Source organism: Triturus cristatus, chromosome 12 (assembly GCF_964204655.1).
Source record: "Triturus cristatus chromosome 12, aTriCri1.1, whole genome shotgun sequence".
Classification (NCBI taxonomy): domain Eukaryota; kingdom Metazoa; phylum Chordata; class Amphibia; order Caudata; family Salamandridae; genus Triturus; species Triturus cristatus.
The window spans coordinates 788,559,098-788,573,379 of NC_140595.1; the positions used below are offsets into that span (position 1 = coordinate 788,559,098).

The 14,282-nt window shown below is 50.6% G+C and overlaps 1 protein-coding gene across 1 annotated transcript in view; it reads right to left on the reverse strand.

The window, feature by feature from the left end:
• Positions 1–14,282, reverse strand: part of LOC146782847 (uncharacterized) — a 263,565-nt gene that overhangs the window by 174,810 nt on the left and 74,473 nt on the right. The window contains exon 2 of the mRNA XM_085637254.1: positions 12,728–12,947. Within this exon, the coding sequence (XP_085493380.1) occupies positions 12,728–12,848 (121 nt within the window). The 5' untranslated portion in view covers positions 12,849–12,947. The remainder of the gene's footprint in view (positions 1–12,727; positions 12,948–14,282) is intronic.

The window sequence follows — 14,282 nt, forward strand, 5'->3', positions numbered from 1 at the left end:
TCTCTACGGAACCCTCATCTACAGGCAATCTAAACAAGAAAAAGTAACCTGCCAGCAAATCTATGATAGAACAAGGCCCAAGGTTGGGTCCAAAAGGATAGATGTTCAAGACCAGAAAAGCAAACCAGGACAAAGAGCAATTCAAGGACAATGTCACATAGGTTTGCCATCGGTCAGAGAGAAATAATATAACATAATACATGGCAGGCAGCCTGGCCCCGCGCTCCTTTCACCGACACCATCGCCGACCTCATCACACCCCACACCCTCACCTCCACAGACAACATCCTACTCAGAGACATAAACTTCCACTTGGACAACCACGATGACCCCAACACCACCACCCTCCTAGAGAACCTCGCCAACATAGGACTTAAATAACCTGTCACGCCCCCACACACACAGTGGGACTCACACTTGACCCTGTCTTTGCAGAAGGAAACAGCGTCTCCTGCAGCCACACCACAGAACTCCTCTGTACAGACCACCACTGCATCCACTTCTCCTTTAGAAAACCCCTGTACACAAGCACGTCCACCGCCTCCTCCGTAGAAGCTGGAACAAAATCACCAAAGACCAGCTCACCTACGCCCTCACCAGCACCCCACCACTGACTACGCCAGATGCTAACAACTCAGCACCCAACCTCCAACACTGGATCACAAACTGCCCGACATCTTCGCCCTCCTCAAGAAAGCTGTAGGAAGGTGGATATCTGACTATGGTTACCCCCAAATTTTTGCCTAGTGTCTAGCTGATTTTTCGACTTAGTTGGCCTGAGATCCTGCCATTCAGGGTCTCAGGCTGTCTGCTCTCTCTTTAAAATGGACTCCATGTACCTTAGGTACATACACAATTGGTAAGGATCACCTTATTGGACCCTGTACAGTGTACCCTAGGTACCCAGGGCATAGGTGTACCCTAGGCCTCCCAGGGGCTGCAGCATGTATTATGCCACCCCTGGTCTGGCCTTCCAATCAGACACAACTGGCTGAACACTCAGCTGGGGCAAGGTTGTGTAATCACCCCTTGCTTAGATATAGTATACCTATATCTGCCCTTAAAATAGACACATGTGTACCTATCAGCCACTCCTATGGCAGGCCTTAACAATCCTGGAGGCAGAGTGCTTGGTAACATGTGAGATGGTGCTCTAGCATGAGCTGAGCCTGTCTGCAGCTTTCGGAACCATGTCCTTATAGCTGTTCTATGATATAGCCTACCATATACTCTTAAAGTGCCTTATAATCTTAAACGGTTATGGTAACTATGGTTTGGCTTTATCAAAACATGTCGTGTAAGGTGTCTAACACTTTGGAATAATACCCCCATACCATTTCTGGTGATGAGGATATTATTCCCCCCTTCTAGAGGGAGAGACATGTTAAAATCCTACTTTGCTGTTTAACTCTAACCAAAGCCTCAGCATCACAAAATGGATGCGGCTGCCACAGACACGAGTCTGACCTCCTGCTGCTGGGAGTGATCCTGGCAAGGGAGGCTTGGACAATAGGTTTCCTGCTTGGGACAGACTTTAGTGTATTGGGGCAGGGAGGGCTGAAAGGAATGAGACATGCCTGGGGCACACAAGGTGTCCCATGCATAGTCCAGTTCAAACCGGTGCTGGGGCACACCAGCCCCAGTCCTGGCGCGAAACTGGACAAAGGGAAGGGGGTGTAACCACCCCCTTCTCAGGTCCCACCCATAAGGCGTGACCTAGCAGGTAACCCAGCCCCCCAGATTAGTATAGGTGTGGTAGCTGGGCCCCAGGAGATTAGATTATCCTGAACCTGCAACTTGAACAGAAACTCTGGACCTTCGACATTCGACGAAAGAAGAAGACTGAAGAATCTCCCTTGTGGCCAAGGAGTGGCTACCCTGTGCAAACAGGCACAATCAAGAGACTACCCTTTGCTTTGCTAAAGTTCTACGAGGGACCGACTGCAGAGCCCGACCAGAGCCTTGACTTCCAGACTTCTCCGACCCTGATCCACATCCACAGCCGAGCTGAGATCCGTGGAGGCGACGAGAGACGTGGGACCGGCTGCCTGGGAAAAGTGGCGAGTATCTTCCAGCACAGCTTCTGAGGCACCCTCGAAGTTGTGCACCGGGGATTGAGAAGCCCCAACCCCAAGCACCATCTGCACCGAAGATCAGCCCCCCACACTCCACGAGTCTTGCGTGGGGCCCTTCTGCATTTTCCTGCTTCCCGCGTCTGTCCGGTTGCTTGCCCGTTGGCTAGCGGCCTTTGTGACGACACACCTTGAAATCTTCACTGCTGGTTTGGCTCCTCCAGACTGGCTCCCGCTTCCTTGCAAAAGAGAAGCACCCCAGACCTTCCTGGTCTGCACCAGAAGCAAGTCCTCCATTCTGCGTGGGTTCCGCTTGCCAAGGCTTGGTGAGTCCTAGTTCGACTTCGACGCCGCCGACAGCAAGAGCCTTCGTGGGACAGCTCGCCTCCTGGTCCTGGTCGTCCTCGACGTCTCCTGGTACCCGTGGCTGCAGCGACAAGCTTCACCCTTCACCTGCAATCTTCACAACATCGCCTGGTTCCTTCCTGGTTCCACGTGGTCACTGGCTAGTGACCTTGACTCTGTCCCTTCTGCTTGCAGGTACCCTTCCTTCTTGATCCCGGCCTTGGGATCCACCAGACACTCTGCACTGACTGCCTGTCAGCAACTTTCCTTCAGGCAACCATAGAAGTCCACGACGAAACCCGACGCAAGTTCACACCTATGCACCCGCAGCCCATGGGCTAGGTAACTTGGGTACTTCGGTGCTCACAAGGGTATTGACTATCCTAGGGTCTAGTTTCCCAGTCTCGACTTTCTAGCTACTCCAGAAGTGTCCTAAAACTGCTTATTTCAGAACTGTACTATTTCTATCGATTATACGCATTACGCGTGAGTGTTTCCACTCTGCACCTGAATCCCGTGGGCCTCCCACTTCCTAACAGTTGGTATTGTAGTGTAGCCCCAGCGATTCCCTAGGTGTAACGCCCTGAACGTCTCAGGATCGTTTAACAGACACGACAATGAGGACGCAACCACTTGTGAAGGGTTAGTTCTTTTAATGAAGGCAAATAAAATACAAAGAACAAACAAAAGTTATAGTCACTGGAATCCTCCAGGCTAAGTACGTTACCAGCCCACAGCACGGATGGTCCTAACCGTCCTCTGCATATACGCCGATCCCGGCGTATGCCAACAGAGGGCAGAAATGAAATGGCCGACAATGCCAATCGGTAGGCTGTGAGGGGCACGAAGAGTGTTGGGGAGAATCGAGGAGTCAGGGAAACACCCAGCCGGGGTCTCTACCTGAAGGGAGCAGCCGCTCAACCTCTTCCTCAGACTGCACCGGGACGCGGAGTCACCTCCTGGTGATGCGTCACCGATACCCCAATCACAAGCAAGAAGACTGAACCGAGAGCAGCCGCTCGATCGATCCTGTGGACTTCCGAGTCTGTAACGCGGCAAACACCTCCTGGTGTGCGTTACAGCTGGCAGTCCCTGTGTCTCTGGTCGGGCTGGGAGTTACGACTCCAACCAGCAAAAGCGCCACTGCGCTTGGACTCAGCCGAGTCAAAAAGCGAAGCTCAATGGTTGACCGGTAGAGCTTCCGGGTCCTTCACAGGTGACGATGGGGCAAGACACGGCCCAGGGAGTAACGACTCGACCTAACTCCGTTCTTGCCTTACTGGAGCACCACTCCGGAACACTGCTCTTCACGAAGCAGGTACGTCGGTGTAAACACAATATCCGACAGCCTTGTACCTCCCAGTTCCTCCCTTTATAGGGCGTGTTTTCCTTGAGTTATGTAATAGCTCTCCTGTTTACATAAGGGCGTGTTTCCCTTGAGTTATGTAACAGCTCTCCTGTTTACATAAGGGCGTGTTTCCCTTGAGTTATGTAACAGCTCTCCTGTTTACATAAGGGCGTGTTTCCCTTGAGTTATGTAACAGCTCTCCTGTTTACATAACCTCTCAACCGCTAAGCATCCTGGGAGATGTAGTCCGTTTTCGCTGGTTACCGTTTTCCTCCCCTCGTATGACAGGAATTCTTGACAGTACATCCTCCCTCTCAGCGGCTCCCCACGGGTCCAGCGCTGGCAGGAAAACGCCGATGGAACAAGGAGACCAAGCGCGGAGCATGAACCCCTTCAGCCGGTTCCCATGAATGCTCCTCCGGGCCATAGCCTTTCCACGCAACCAGGTACCACAGCTTCCCCCTGCGCCATTTGGACGCCCGTATGCCCGACACTTCATACTCCACCTCCGACTTCACGCATACCGGCCTAGGTGTCCCAGACGGCTTGGAGGGTGCTGGTTTGAGCAATGATACATGAAAGACAGGGTGTATCCGCAATGACTGGGGCAAGCACACCTTCACGTTCACGGGACCCATACACTTGGTAATTCGATAGGGGCCCATGTACTTGGGATGGAACACACTGTTCTTTCGAAACCTCATGTTTCTTGTGGATATCCAGACGTAGTCTCCAGTGCGGTACAGTGGCCCGGGCCTTCTCTTCCTATCTGCCGCAGCCTTGTATCTTCTCTTGGCCTCTATTAGGACAGCCCTTGAGCGCATCAACGTGTCTTTTATGTGTGCCACCCTGTCCGCTGTGGCTGGAATCCTGTCCTCTCTGAACGGATGTAGAAATGGCAAGAACCTGGGATGTTGGCCATAGTTGCTATAGAACGGAGATGACTGTGTGGAGCTGTGAGTGGCGTTGTTATAGGCTATCTCTGCAACCCATAGCAAGTCGACCCATTCTTCCCTGCCCTGGTCCACAAAACATCGCAGATACTGTTTGAGCGTTTGGTTCAGGCGCTCGGTTTGGCCGTCCGTTTGAGGGTGGTAGCTGGTGGACAGGGCGGTCTTAACATGCAGCGCAGTGCACCAAGTCTTCCAGAATTGCGCAGTAAACTGCGACCCCCGGTCCGACACGATCACCCCAGGTAATCCATGCAGTCGTACCACATTCTTTAGGAGTAGTGACGCCAATTCCCCGGCCGTAGGGACTCTCTTGCAGGGGATGAAGTGCCCCATTTTCGTCAAGTAATCCACCACCACCAGTATTGCCGTCATCCCCTGGTCTACCGGTAGGCCCACCACGAAGTCCAGTGATATGCTATCCCATGGTCTATCCGGGGTCGGAAGTGGATGTAAGAGCCCTTGGGTTCGGCCATGGTCGGCCTTCATGGTAGCACACGTAGGACACTCCTGTCCCCACCTCCTGACATCCACTCTCATGGTTGGCCACCAGAAATGCCGTCCCATGCTAGCCACCGTTTTTTCAAAGCCCAAATGACCTGCGCATGGAGAGTCATGGCACCAGATGAATGCTTGTTTCCTTAGCCTAGGCGTGGGTATCAATAGGCACCTGCCCTTCAGGGGTATCCCGTCCTTCAGCTGCCATTCTCTGTGACTGAGGAGCCACCTCCGCCATGCGAATGACCTGATCCCTCTCTTTATTCCCCTCAGGAAAGTATCCGGTTGGATAACCCCCAATACCATCCTCGGGGAAATGATGGAACGCTCGGTTGCAGGCAATGGTTCCTTAACTGCAGATTGACGGGACAGGGCGTCCGCCTTCCGGTTTTCCGTCCCCGGCCGATATGTGATGCGGAAGTTGAACCCCGCAAAGAAGATCATCCACCGCAGCTGCCTGGGAGAAAGGTGTCTAGTGGCCGTCATGAACTGTAGGTTCCGATGGTCCGTGTACACCGATACCACATGTCTTGCCCCCATCAACCAATGCCTCCATTCGGTGAAGGCGTCCTTGATTGCGAGAAGCTCCTTCTCCGCAATATGGTAGTTGCGTTCGGCGTCGTTGAGTTTGCGGGACATGTACGCAACGGGATGAAGCACCCCTGTGTCGTGGTTGCGTTGGGACAAGATAGCCCCCAGCGCCACATCCGACGCGTCCGCTTCCACCACGTAGGGGAGATCCGGATCAGGGTGAGCCAACACCGGCGCCTTACCAAAGGCGCTTTTCAGGGCCTCAAAGGCTTTGTTCGCTTCAGGGGACCAGACAAACTCCTTGGACTTCCTCAGTAGCTGTGTGATTGGGGCCACCACTCCTGAAAATCCATCTATAAACCGCCTGTAAAAGTTGGCGAAGCCAATGAAACTTTGGACGTCCTTCACGCTTTGGGGCACCGGCCATTCTTTCACCGCCTTGATCTTTCGTTCTGCCATCTCCTGTCCCTCTGGACTCAGCATCACTCCGAGGAATTCCACGGATGTGACGTGGAAGTCACACTTGCTGAGTTTACAAAACAGCATGTTTTCCCTCAGCTTTTGGAGCACAGCTTTGACGTGGTGTACGTGCTCCTCCACACTGGACGAATAGATGAGGATGTCGTCGATATATACGACCACGTAGATATCCAACTCCTCTCTGAATACCTCATTCAAAAAGTACTGAAAGGCTGCCGGGGCGTTGCACAGACCGAACGGCATGACGAGGTACTCAAAAAGGCCGAACCTGGTCTTAAAGGCGGTCTTCCACTCGTCTCCGTCCCTCATGCGCACCAGATGGTATGCCCCTTTCAAATCCAACTTGGTGTAGATACTAGCTTTCTTGACCTGTTCCAGAAGTACACTGATGAGAGGCAAGGGGTACCGATTTTTTATGGTTATCGCATTCAATGCCCTAAAGTCCACACAGGCTCTCAGCTCCCCATTAGCCTTCGGGATGAAGAAGAGTGGCGAGGCGGCCGGAGACTTGGACGGGCGGATGAATCCTAGCTTGAGGAGTTTATCCAGGTACCCCCGGAGATGCACGTTTTCAGGCTCCGTCAGGGCATACAGCCTGCCGCTGGGAACGCTGGCCCCTGGCACCAGGTCGATCTGGCAGTCAAACTGTCTATGTGGTGGTAGCACTTCCGCCTTCACCTCATCAAATACATCCTCAAAACTGTGATAAGCCTGGGGGAGAGCCACATCTTTTTCTGCCGCTGTAGCCACCGTCTGACTCCCGCTCTCATCTGCGTCAAGGGATTCCGTTCTTATTCCACAATGCAGGATGCAATACGGTGACGTCATTTCGATGCGATGTGTTGGCCAATCCACAAAGGGGTTGTGTTTCTGTAGCCACGGCAATCCCAATATGACGCCATATTGGGGCGCTCGGATGATGTTAAAATCGATTTGTTCCAAATGGTTCCTCCCATATCTCATCGGAAGGACCCCCGTGTGCTGTCCGATGGGCCCCGTCACCAATCGCCTTCCGTCTACCGCATAGACGTCTTCGGGTACTGCTTTGGGAAGAAGCACTAGCCCTAGCCTGCATGCCTCGTTGTGGTCCATAAACAGGCCAGTGGCCCCTGAATCCACCATGGCCACAACGGGTATCCACTGGTCATGCACTCCCACGTGCACCGTGATAAACAGGTGTCGTTGTCCCTTAGTGACCGAGTTGGAAAGTGAAGGGATGGATGAGTGACTCCGAGATGCCCCTTCTCTGGTCTTGGAGTCCTCTAGTTTTCCGCCGGTATGTCCACCACGGCTGTTACCGACCGGTTGGCCCGATAACGTGACGTCTTCGGTTTGGCAGGGCATTCACGTACGTAGTGGCCTTTTTTGCCACAATATAGGCACAATCCTTGTTTACGGCGTGACTCTTTCTCCGTGGCTGTGAGGCTCGCTCGTATTGCGCTGATGTCCATGGGTTCTCCCTTGGATGCGGTGGAAGTTTCAGGACTTCCCACCGTCACATAGGATGGAAGGGATTTTCCTTTTCTCCCATGATCCCCCTTTCTTTCACTTAGCCTATGTTCCAGCCGTAATACCAGGTTGATAAGGCCCTCACATGTCTTGGGTTGAGGGTCAATATGAGCCACGGCGTCCTTGAGCTCATCGCACAGCCCTTGATGGAAGAGCGCCGTCTGTTTAGCAACAGGCCACTTGGTTTCCGCAACCAGCCTTCGGAACGCGTTGAGATACTGCACCAGGTCGTTGGATCCCTGTCTCAACTCAAGCATTTCACGGTCCGCCGTGTACGAGTCAGCCCTTCTGTCGAATACCTTCAGGAATTCCTCGCGAAAAGCACCCCAATCACATAAGAGGGGGTCGTCCCTGCTCACCAGAGGTACGGCCCATTGTGCCGCGTTTCCAGCCAAATAGGATATAAGGAAAGCCACACGAGCCTGACTCGTGGGGAACGCCTTTGGTTTGCACGATAAATGTAGCGCCACTTGTGTGAGGAATACCTGCACTGTGTTAGGATCCCCACTGTACCTCTCTGGTGTTGCCAAGGGGATGGCTACCGGCATTTCCACTACTACCGCAGGGGTCTGGTTCGTGAGGGAGGTGCTGGGCGTGAGCGGGTCCAATTGGATAGCATCCAGTCTGGCTTTTACATCGGCTGTTTCTTGCCTAGAGGCAGCCACTTCAACTTGCATGGCCGCTAAAGCAGCCAGCACATCATCAAGTGTTGCCATGTCTGTTATCGACCGGGAGACAGTTAGTGTTATTAAGGTCGGATATTTTGTAACGCCCTGAACGTCTCAGGATCGTTTAACAGACACGACAATGAGGACGCAACCACTTGTGAAGGGTTAGTTCTTTTAATGAAGGCAAATAAAATACAAAGAACAAACAAAAGTTATAGTCACTGGAATCCTCCAGGCTAAGTACGTTACCAGCCCACAGCACGGATGGTCCTAACCGTCCTCTGCATATACGCCGATCCCGGCGTATGCCAACAGAGGGCAGAAATGAAATGGCCGACAATGCCAATCGGTAGGCTGTGAGGGGCACGAAGAGTGTTGGGGAGAATCGAGGAGTCAGGGAAACACCCAGCCGGGGTCTCTACCTGAAGGGAGCAGCCGCTCAACCTCTTCCTCAGACTGCACCGGGACGCGGAGTCACCTCCTGGTGATGCGTCACCGATACCCCAATCACAAGCAAGAAGACTGAACCGAGAGCAGCCGCTCGATCGATCCTGTGGACTTCCGAGTCTGTAACGCGGCAAACACCTCCTGGTGTGCGTTACAGCTGGCAGTCCCTGTGTCTCTGGTCGGGCTGGGAGTTACGACTCCAACCAGCAAAAGCGCCACTGCGCTTGGACTCAGCCGAGTCAAAAAGCGAAGCTCAATGGTTGACCGGTAGAGCTTCCGGGTCCTTCACAGGTGACGATGGGGCAAGACACGGCCCAGGGAGTAACGACTCGACCTACCTCCGTTCTTGCCTTACTGGAGCACCACTCCGGAACACTGCTCTTCACGAAGCAGGTACGTCGGTGTAAACACAATATCCGACAGCCTTGTACCTCCCGGTTCCTCCCTTTATAGGGCGTGTTTTCCTTGAGTTATGTAATAGCTCTCCTGTTTACATAAGGGCGTGTTTCCCTTGAGTTATGTAACAGCTCTCCTGTTTACATAAGGGCGTGTTTCCCTTGAGTTATGTAACAGCTCTCCTGTTTACATAAGGGCGTGTTTCCCTTGAGTTATGTAACAGCTCTCCTGTTTACATAACCTCTCAACCGCTAAGCATCCTGGGAGATGTAGTCCGTTTTCGCTGGTTACCGTTTTCCTCCCCTCGTATGACAGGAATTCTTGACACTAGGCCTATCCTATTTCCGTGACAGTGGTCCTTATACCACTTACTTAGTATATGGTTTGCGTGGCCCCTAGGGCCTAACTGTATTACTTACCTGTGTGACTTAATGTATGCTTGAATAAGACTGTGTTGTACTTACCTCGAATCTCATAAAGAATGCTGAGGGTTTGACTAGAATAAATACACTTTATTTTATATATATATCTGTTGTGGTGTCCTTTCATTTGGTATTCAAGGGATTATATATGGTATCACAGCTGGCTTCACATGCCATTCCAAGTTTAGCCTAAGACTGCTCTTGTCCATGCTACCACTAGGATAGCTGGTCTATAAGGTTGACTTTACAACCAATCGCCATAAGCGTTGTTTGGACTGATATAAGGTGTACACTAGAACTAGTGACATCATACATCAGGCCAACTTCTCACAAAAGCCACGGGGCGACACATCAAGAAAGCAAGCTGGTTCACCCCTGCACTCTAATAATCGAATCGCTCCTGCCGACAACTTGAAAAGACATGGAAGAACAACAACACCCCAGAAACACGCACCGCCTACAGAGCAGCCACCACAGCACATCACCACCTCATCAAATCCACAAAAAAGAACTTTCACAAAGACAGAATCCTCACCAACAACCACAACTCCAAAGAACTCTTCTCCATCATCAAGGAATTTGCCAAACCTGGCAGCGGAACAGACGTCCCACCCTCCTATAACCTCTACAACCAACTCACACCTTTTATCACCTCAAGATTAAGACTATCTACAACAACTTCGACAACCAAGACCTCTCACTGCCCCAGCTCCAACCCCCAGCAATGCCACCCAACAGACCCTGATCACTTGGACCCCCCTCACAACAAAAGACACCTTAAAGAATATGAAGATCACCACTCTGGAGCACCCTCAAACCCCTGCCCATCCCACATCTTCCACAGAGCCGCCATGGCCTTTGCACCCGAACTACACCGGATGATCAACTGCTCCCTTGGAACTGCCACATTCCCCAATGACTAGAAACATGCTAAAGTCAACCCTTTCCTGAACAAACCCTCTGCGGACCCATTGGACCACAAGAACTTCTGGCCCATCTCCCAGCTTCCATTCGCAGCCAAAGTCGTCGAAAATGCCATCAACACCCAGCTAGCAAACTTCATCAAAGCCAACAACGTCCCAGACATCTCCCAATCTGGATTCTGCAACAACCGCAGTACCGAACCCGTCCTACTCACCGCCATTGATGACATCCGCTTCGTCCTCGACCAGGGTCAAACAGCAGCCCTCATCCTCCATACCTCTAAGCTGCCTTCAACACCGTATCCCATGACACACTACCTCCAGATTACATGACGCCGGCATCTGCGGAAAGGCCCTTAACTGGATATGCTCATTTCTCATAGGCAGAACTCAGCGAGTAAGACTCCCGCCCTTCCTCTTGGAACCAACAGAGACCAGATGTGGAGTGCCCCAGGGATTCTCCCTCAGCCCCAACCTATTCAACATCTACCTGGCCCCCCTCGCAGCCATCGTCAGAAACAATGGGTTCAACATTGTCTCCTATGCTGACGACACCCAGGTCATCCACTCCCTCACCAAAGAACCCAACATCACCAGGCACAACTTCCAAGAAGGAAAGAAAGCCGTTGTCACCTGGATGAAGAAGAGCTGCCTGAAACTCAACTCTGAGAAAACAGAAGTCCTCATCCTTGGCTCCACACCATCTGGCTGGGATGAAACCTGATGGCCCCTCACTCTCAGAAACCCCCCCACCCTGATGGACCATGAACCAAACCTCGGCATCGTACTGGACTCAGCTCTCACGATGAACCACCAGATAAACACTGTATCCACGTCCTGCTTCAACACCCTCCGCATACTCCGAAAAACTTTCAGATGGGTCCCACCAGAATCCAGAAAGACAGTCATGCACACCCTCGTCAGTAGCAGACTGGACTACGGCAATGCTCTCTATGCCGGAATCAACAAGAAAATACTTTGCAAGCTCCAGATCGTCCAGATTGCCGTGACCAGACTGGTCCTAGACATCCCGCCACCACCACATCACCCAACACCTCCGCAATCTCCAATGGCTCCCCATCGAAAGAAGAATAACCTTCAAGCTCCTCACTCATGCTTACAAGGCCCTCCACAACATTGGACCAACACACCTAAACTACCGCCTCTCCTTCCACGCACCCAAGAGACACCTCCGATCAGCTGACCTCTCTCTGGCCACCATCCCACACATCTACAAGACCAGAATGGGAGGAAAGTCATTCTCCTACCCCACAGCCAAGGCCTGGAACGACCTACCCCTCCACCTCCGGCAAACCCCCACACTACCCCAGTTCAGGAAGGACCTCAAGACCTGGTTCCTTGGATGACACCAGCACTCAACTGAGCCGCCCCTCCCCCCAGCGCCTTGAGACCCTTGCAGGTGAGTAGTTGTGCTACACAAACCCCTGATTTATTGATTGATTGATTGAAAATGCGTCAACACAGCACATCAAGCAAAAAAAGACTTTCAAGGATAACTAATTTAAAATCTCCAAAGCCCTACAATCTTTACAAATCAACAAAAGATCGGGGAAGTTTATAGTACTCACACCTCGATTACGAACATTAAAAGTGAAGTTCATAAATATCCCATACTGACTTAGCTAAACTACCCCTGCATGACCTTTTCGAGTATTGGATTGATGGTTAATGATTCGCGTTCTTTCTGGTCCACACCTGTGTGATCTCTAACTGTAATTGTGTTAGCTTTGATTTTTTATTCGCGCTCTTTCACTCACTCACGTCACACTGTTGATGCACGATAGGTCGCTTGATCTGAATGGTGGAAGTGTTACGTTTGTAAAAGACATGAAATGTGTTTTGATTCTACTTTCCAATGTGTAAGAATATAAGAGAGAAATGAACAAAGGTACTAAACATCTTTTTGACATTTTGCCATGTTATACAACAGATCAGTGTACATTGTATACATACTATTTTGAAACTAATGGCAGGAAAGGTATTTTTTTCATAGTCATGGCACATGTGGTCCAGCCTTTTTCCTGCTCAATTTTATATAGAAGTAGTGTTCCCAGAAGCATTCTGAAAATACCTGCACTATACTCATATTCTCTTTTTAAGGCGAAGGGGCACAGTACCTTGGTAACAGACAAAGGGACGTTGTTGTTTACAATCATCATCTACCCATTTTCCGTCTTTTATCTTCACACATGCTTTATTGTTGTCTGTCGGGGGTGCGTTGCCATTCCAACGTGACATAGAGGTGGTACCACCATTGCTCCACCGCCAGAGGTTACCGGACACCAGGTATAATCCGATCCAGGGCTGCCGCTGACTATCCGGTGAATAGGCTACCACCTAGGGGAAGAGCTCTAAATTAGTAGCATCCTCGACCTGACACTGTAGGTAGCAACAACAAATGCCGCCTATATTTTGAATCCTAAGCACAGCCATTTTTTGCACCCCCCCCCCTTTTCAAGCATGCAGACTTAATATACAACAATGCCAGTAAGAAGCTACTCAGACATAAAAGATGGAAATATTAGCCCATTTGATATAAAAGAATGATTGATATGTAGTACTTCTGTGGCGGATGTACGATGTTACAACGCGAGTTTTTACAACGTGTACCGTTACATCGCGATCGTTACAACGACTGCGATGTTACCACGCCATGCCTTTACAACGCAAGTCTTTACATCGACTTGCACTAGATGGCGTGCTAACATTAGAAAAGCGTAATTTACTATTCCAACTCCAGTCCACTTAACAGTAGGGAAGGTGTTGGGATAGTAAACTACACTATTTGTAATGTTAGCCCGCCATCTAGCGCAAGTCGATGTAAAGACTTGCGTTGTAATGGCATGGCGTGGTAACATCGCAGTCGTTGTAACGATTGCGATGTAACTGCATCGCGGTGTACTAACCGCGATGTTAAGGATGTTCCCCTCTGTGGCATTTATGTCAGCAAACTGTGGGTTACACGTCTGCTCCTCCATGAACATTTTACATGAACTACATCATTTAAAAACATATGGAGGACACTGACCCTTTCCGGGTGTGCTTGTTTGCTGTTCTGATTATGTGTCAAGCATGCACTGCCACGGCTTCTTTGCACAAGCACCTAGGTTTCGGTGACATGTTCAGACTGTGCATGGCATATTGACCCGGCTTGCACTTGATGAATATAATAAGACTGAACGTTGCAATGTATATAGTAATTGCACGGCAGCCGTACAGACCTGAGGTGCCACAGAACGCCTTGGAGAAATTTACCCTTTAAAACTTCTTGATCCCCGTCCCCAGGCCTTACCTCTGTGTAGGAGGGCAGCAATGAGTACTTGAGACTATCACAAACAATAAAAATGCACGTTTTACAAAGCATAACAATCTTTCAGTTTCCTCAATCTTAACAATTTCCCAAGGGTCATTTTTAGGTATGGCGTAAGCCAAGACCTTTTGATTTTCAATAAAACTAACAAGACCTTTTGTTTTGTTAAAACAATATATACAATACACTTATATAAAGGGGCTTTCAGCCAGCTCTCTTCATCTATTGGTTTGTTGATGTGTCATTCACATTTTGCTTCCACCTACTACAGCATACTCCATGAGAAAGGAGATCAGCCCACTTCAGCCACTGGATAACTTCTCTTTGAGTGAGTGCATTTTTGCTCTTTTTCAAGGAGCACA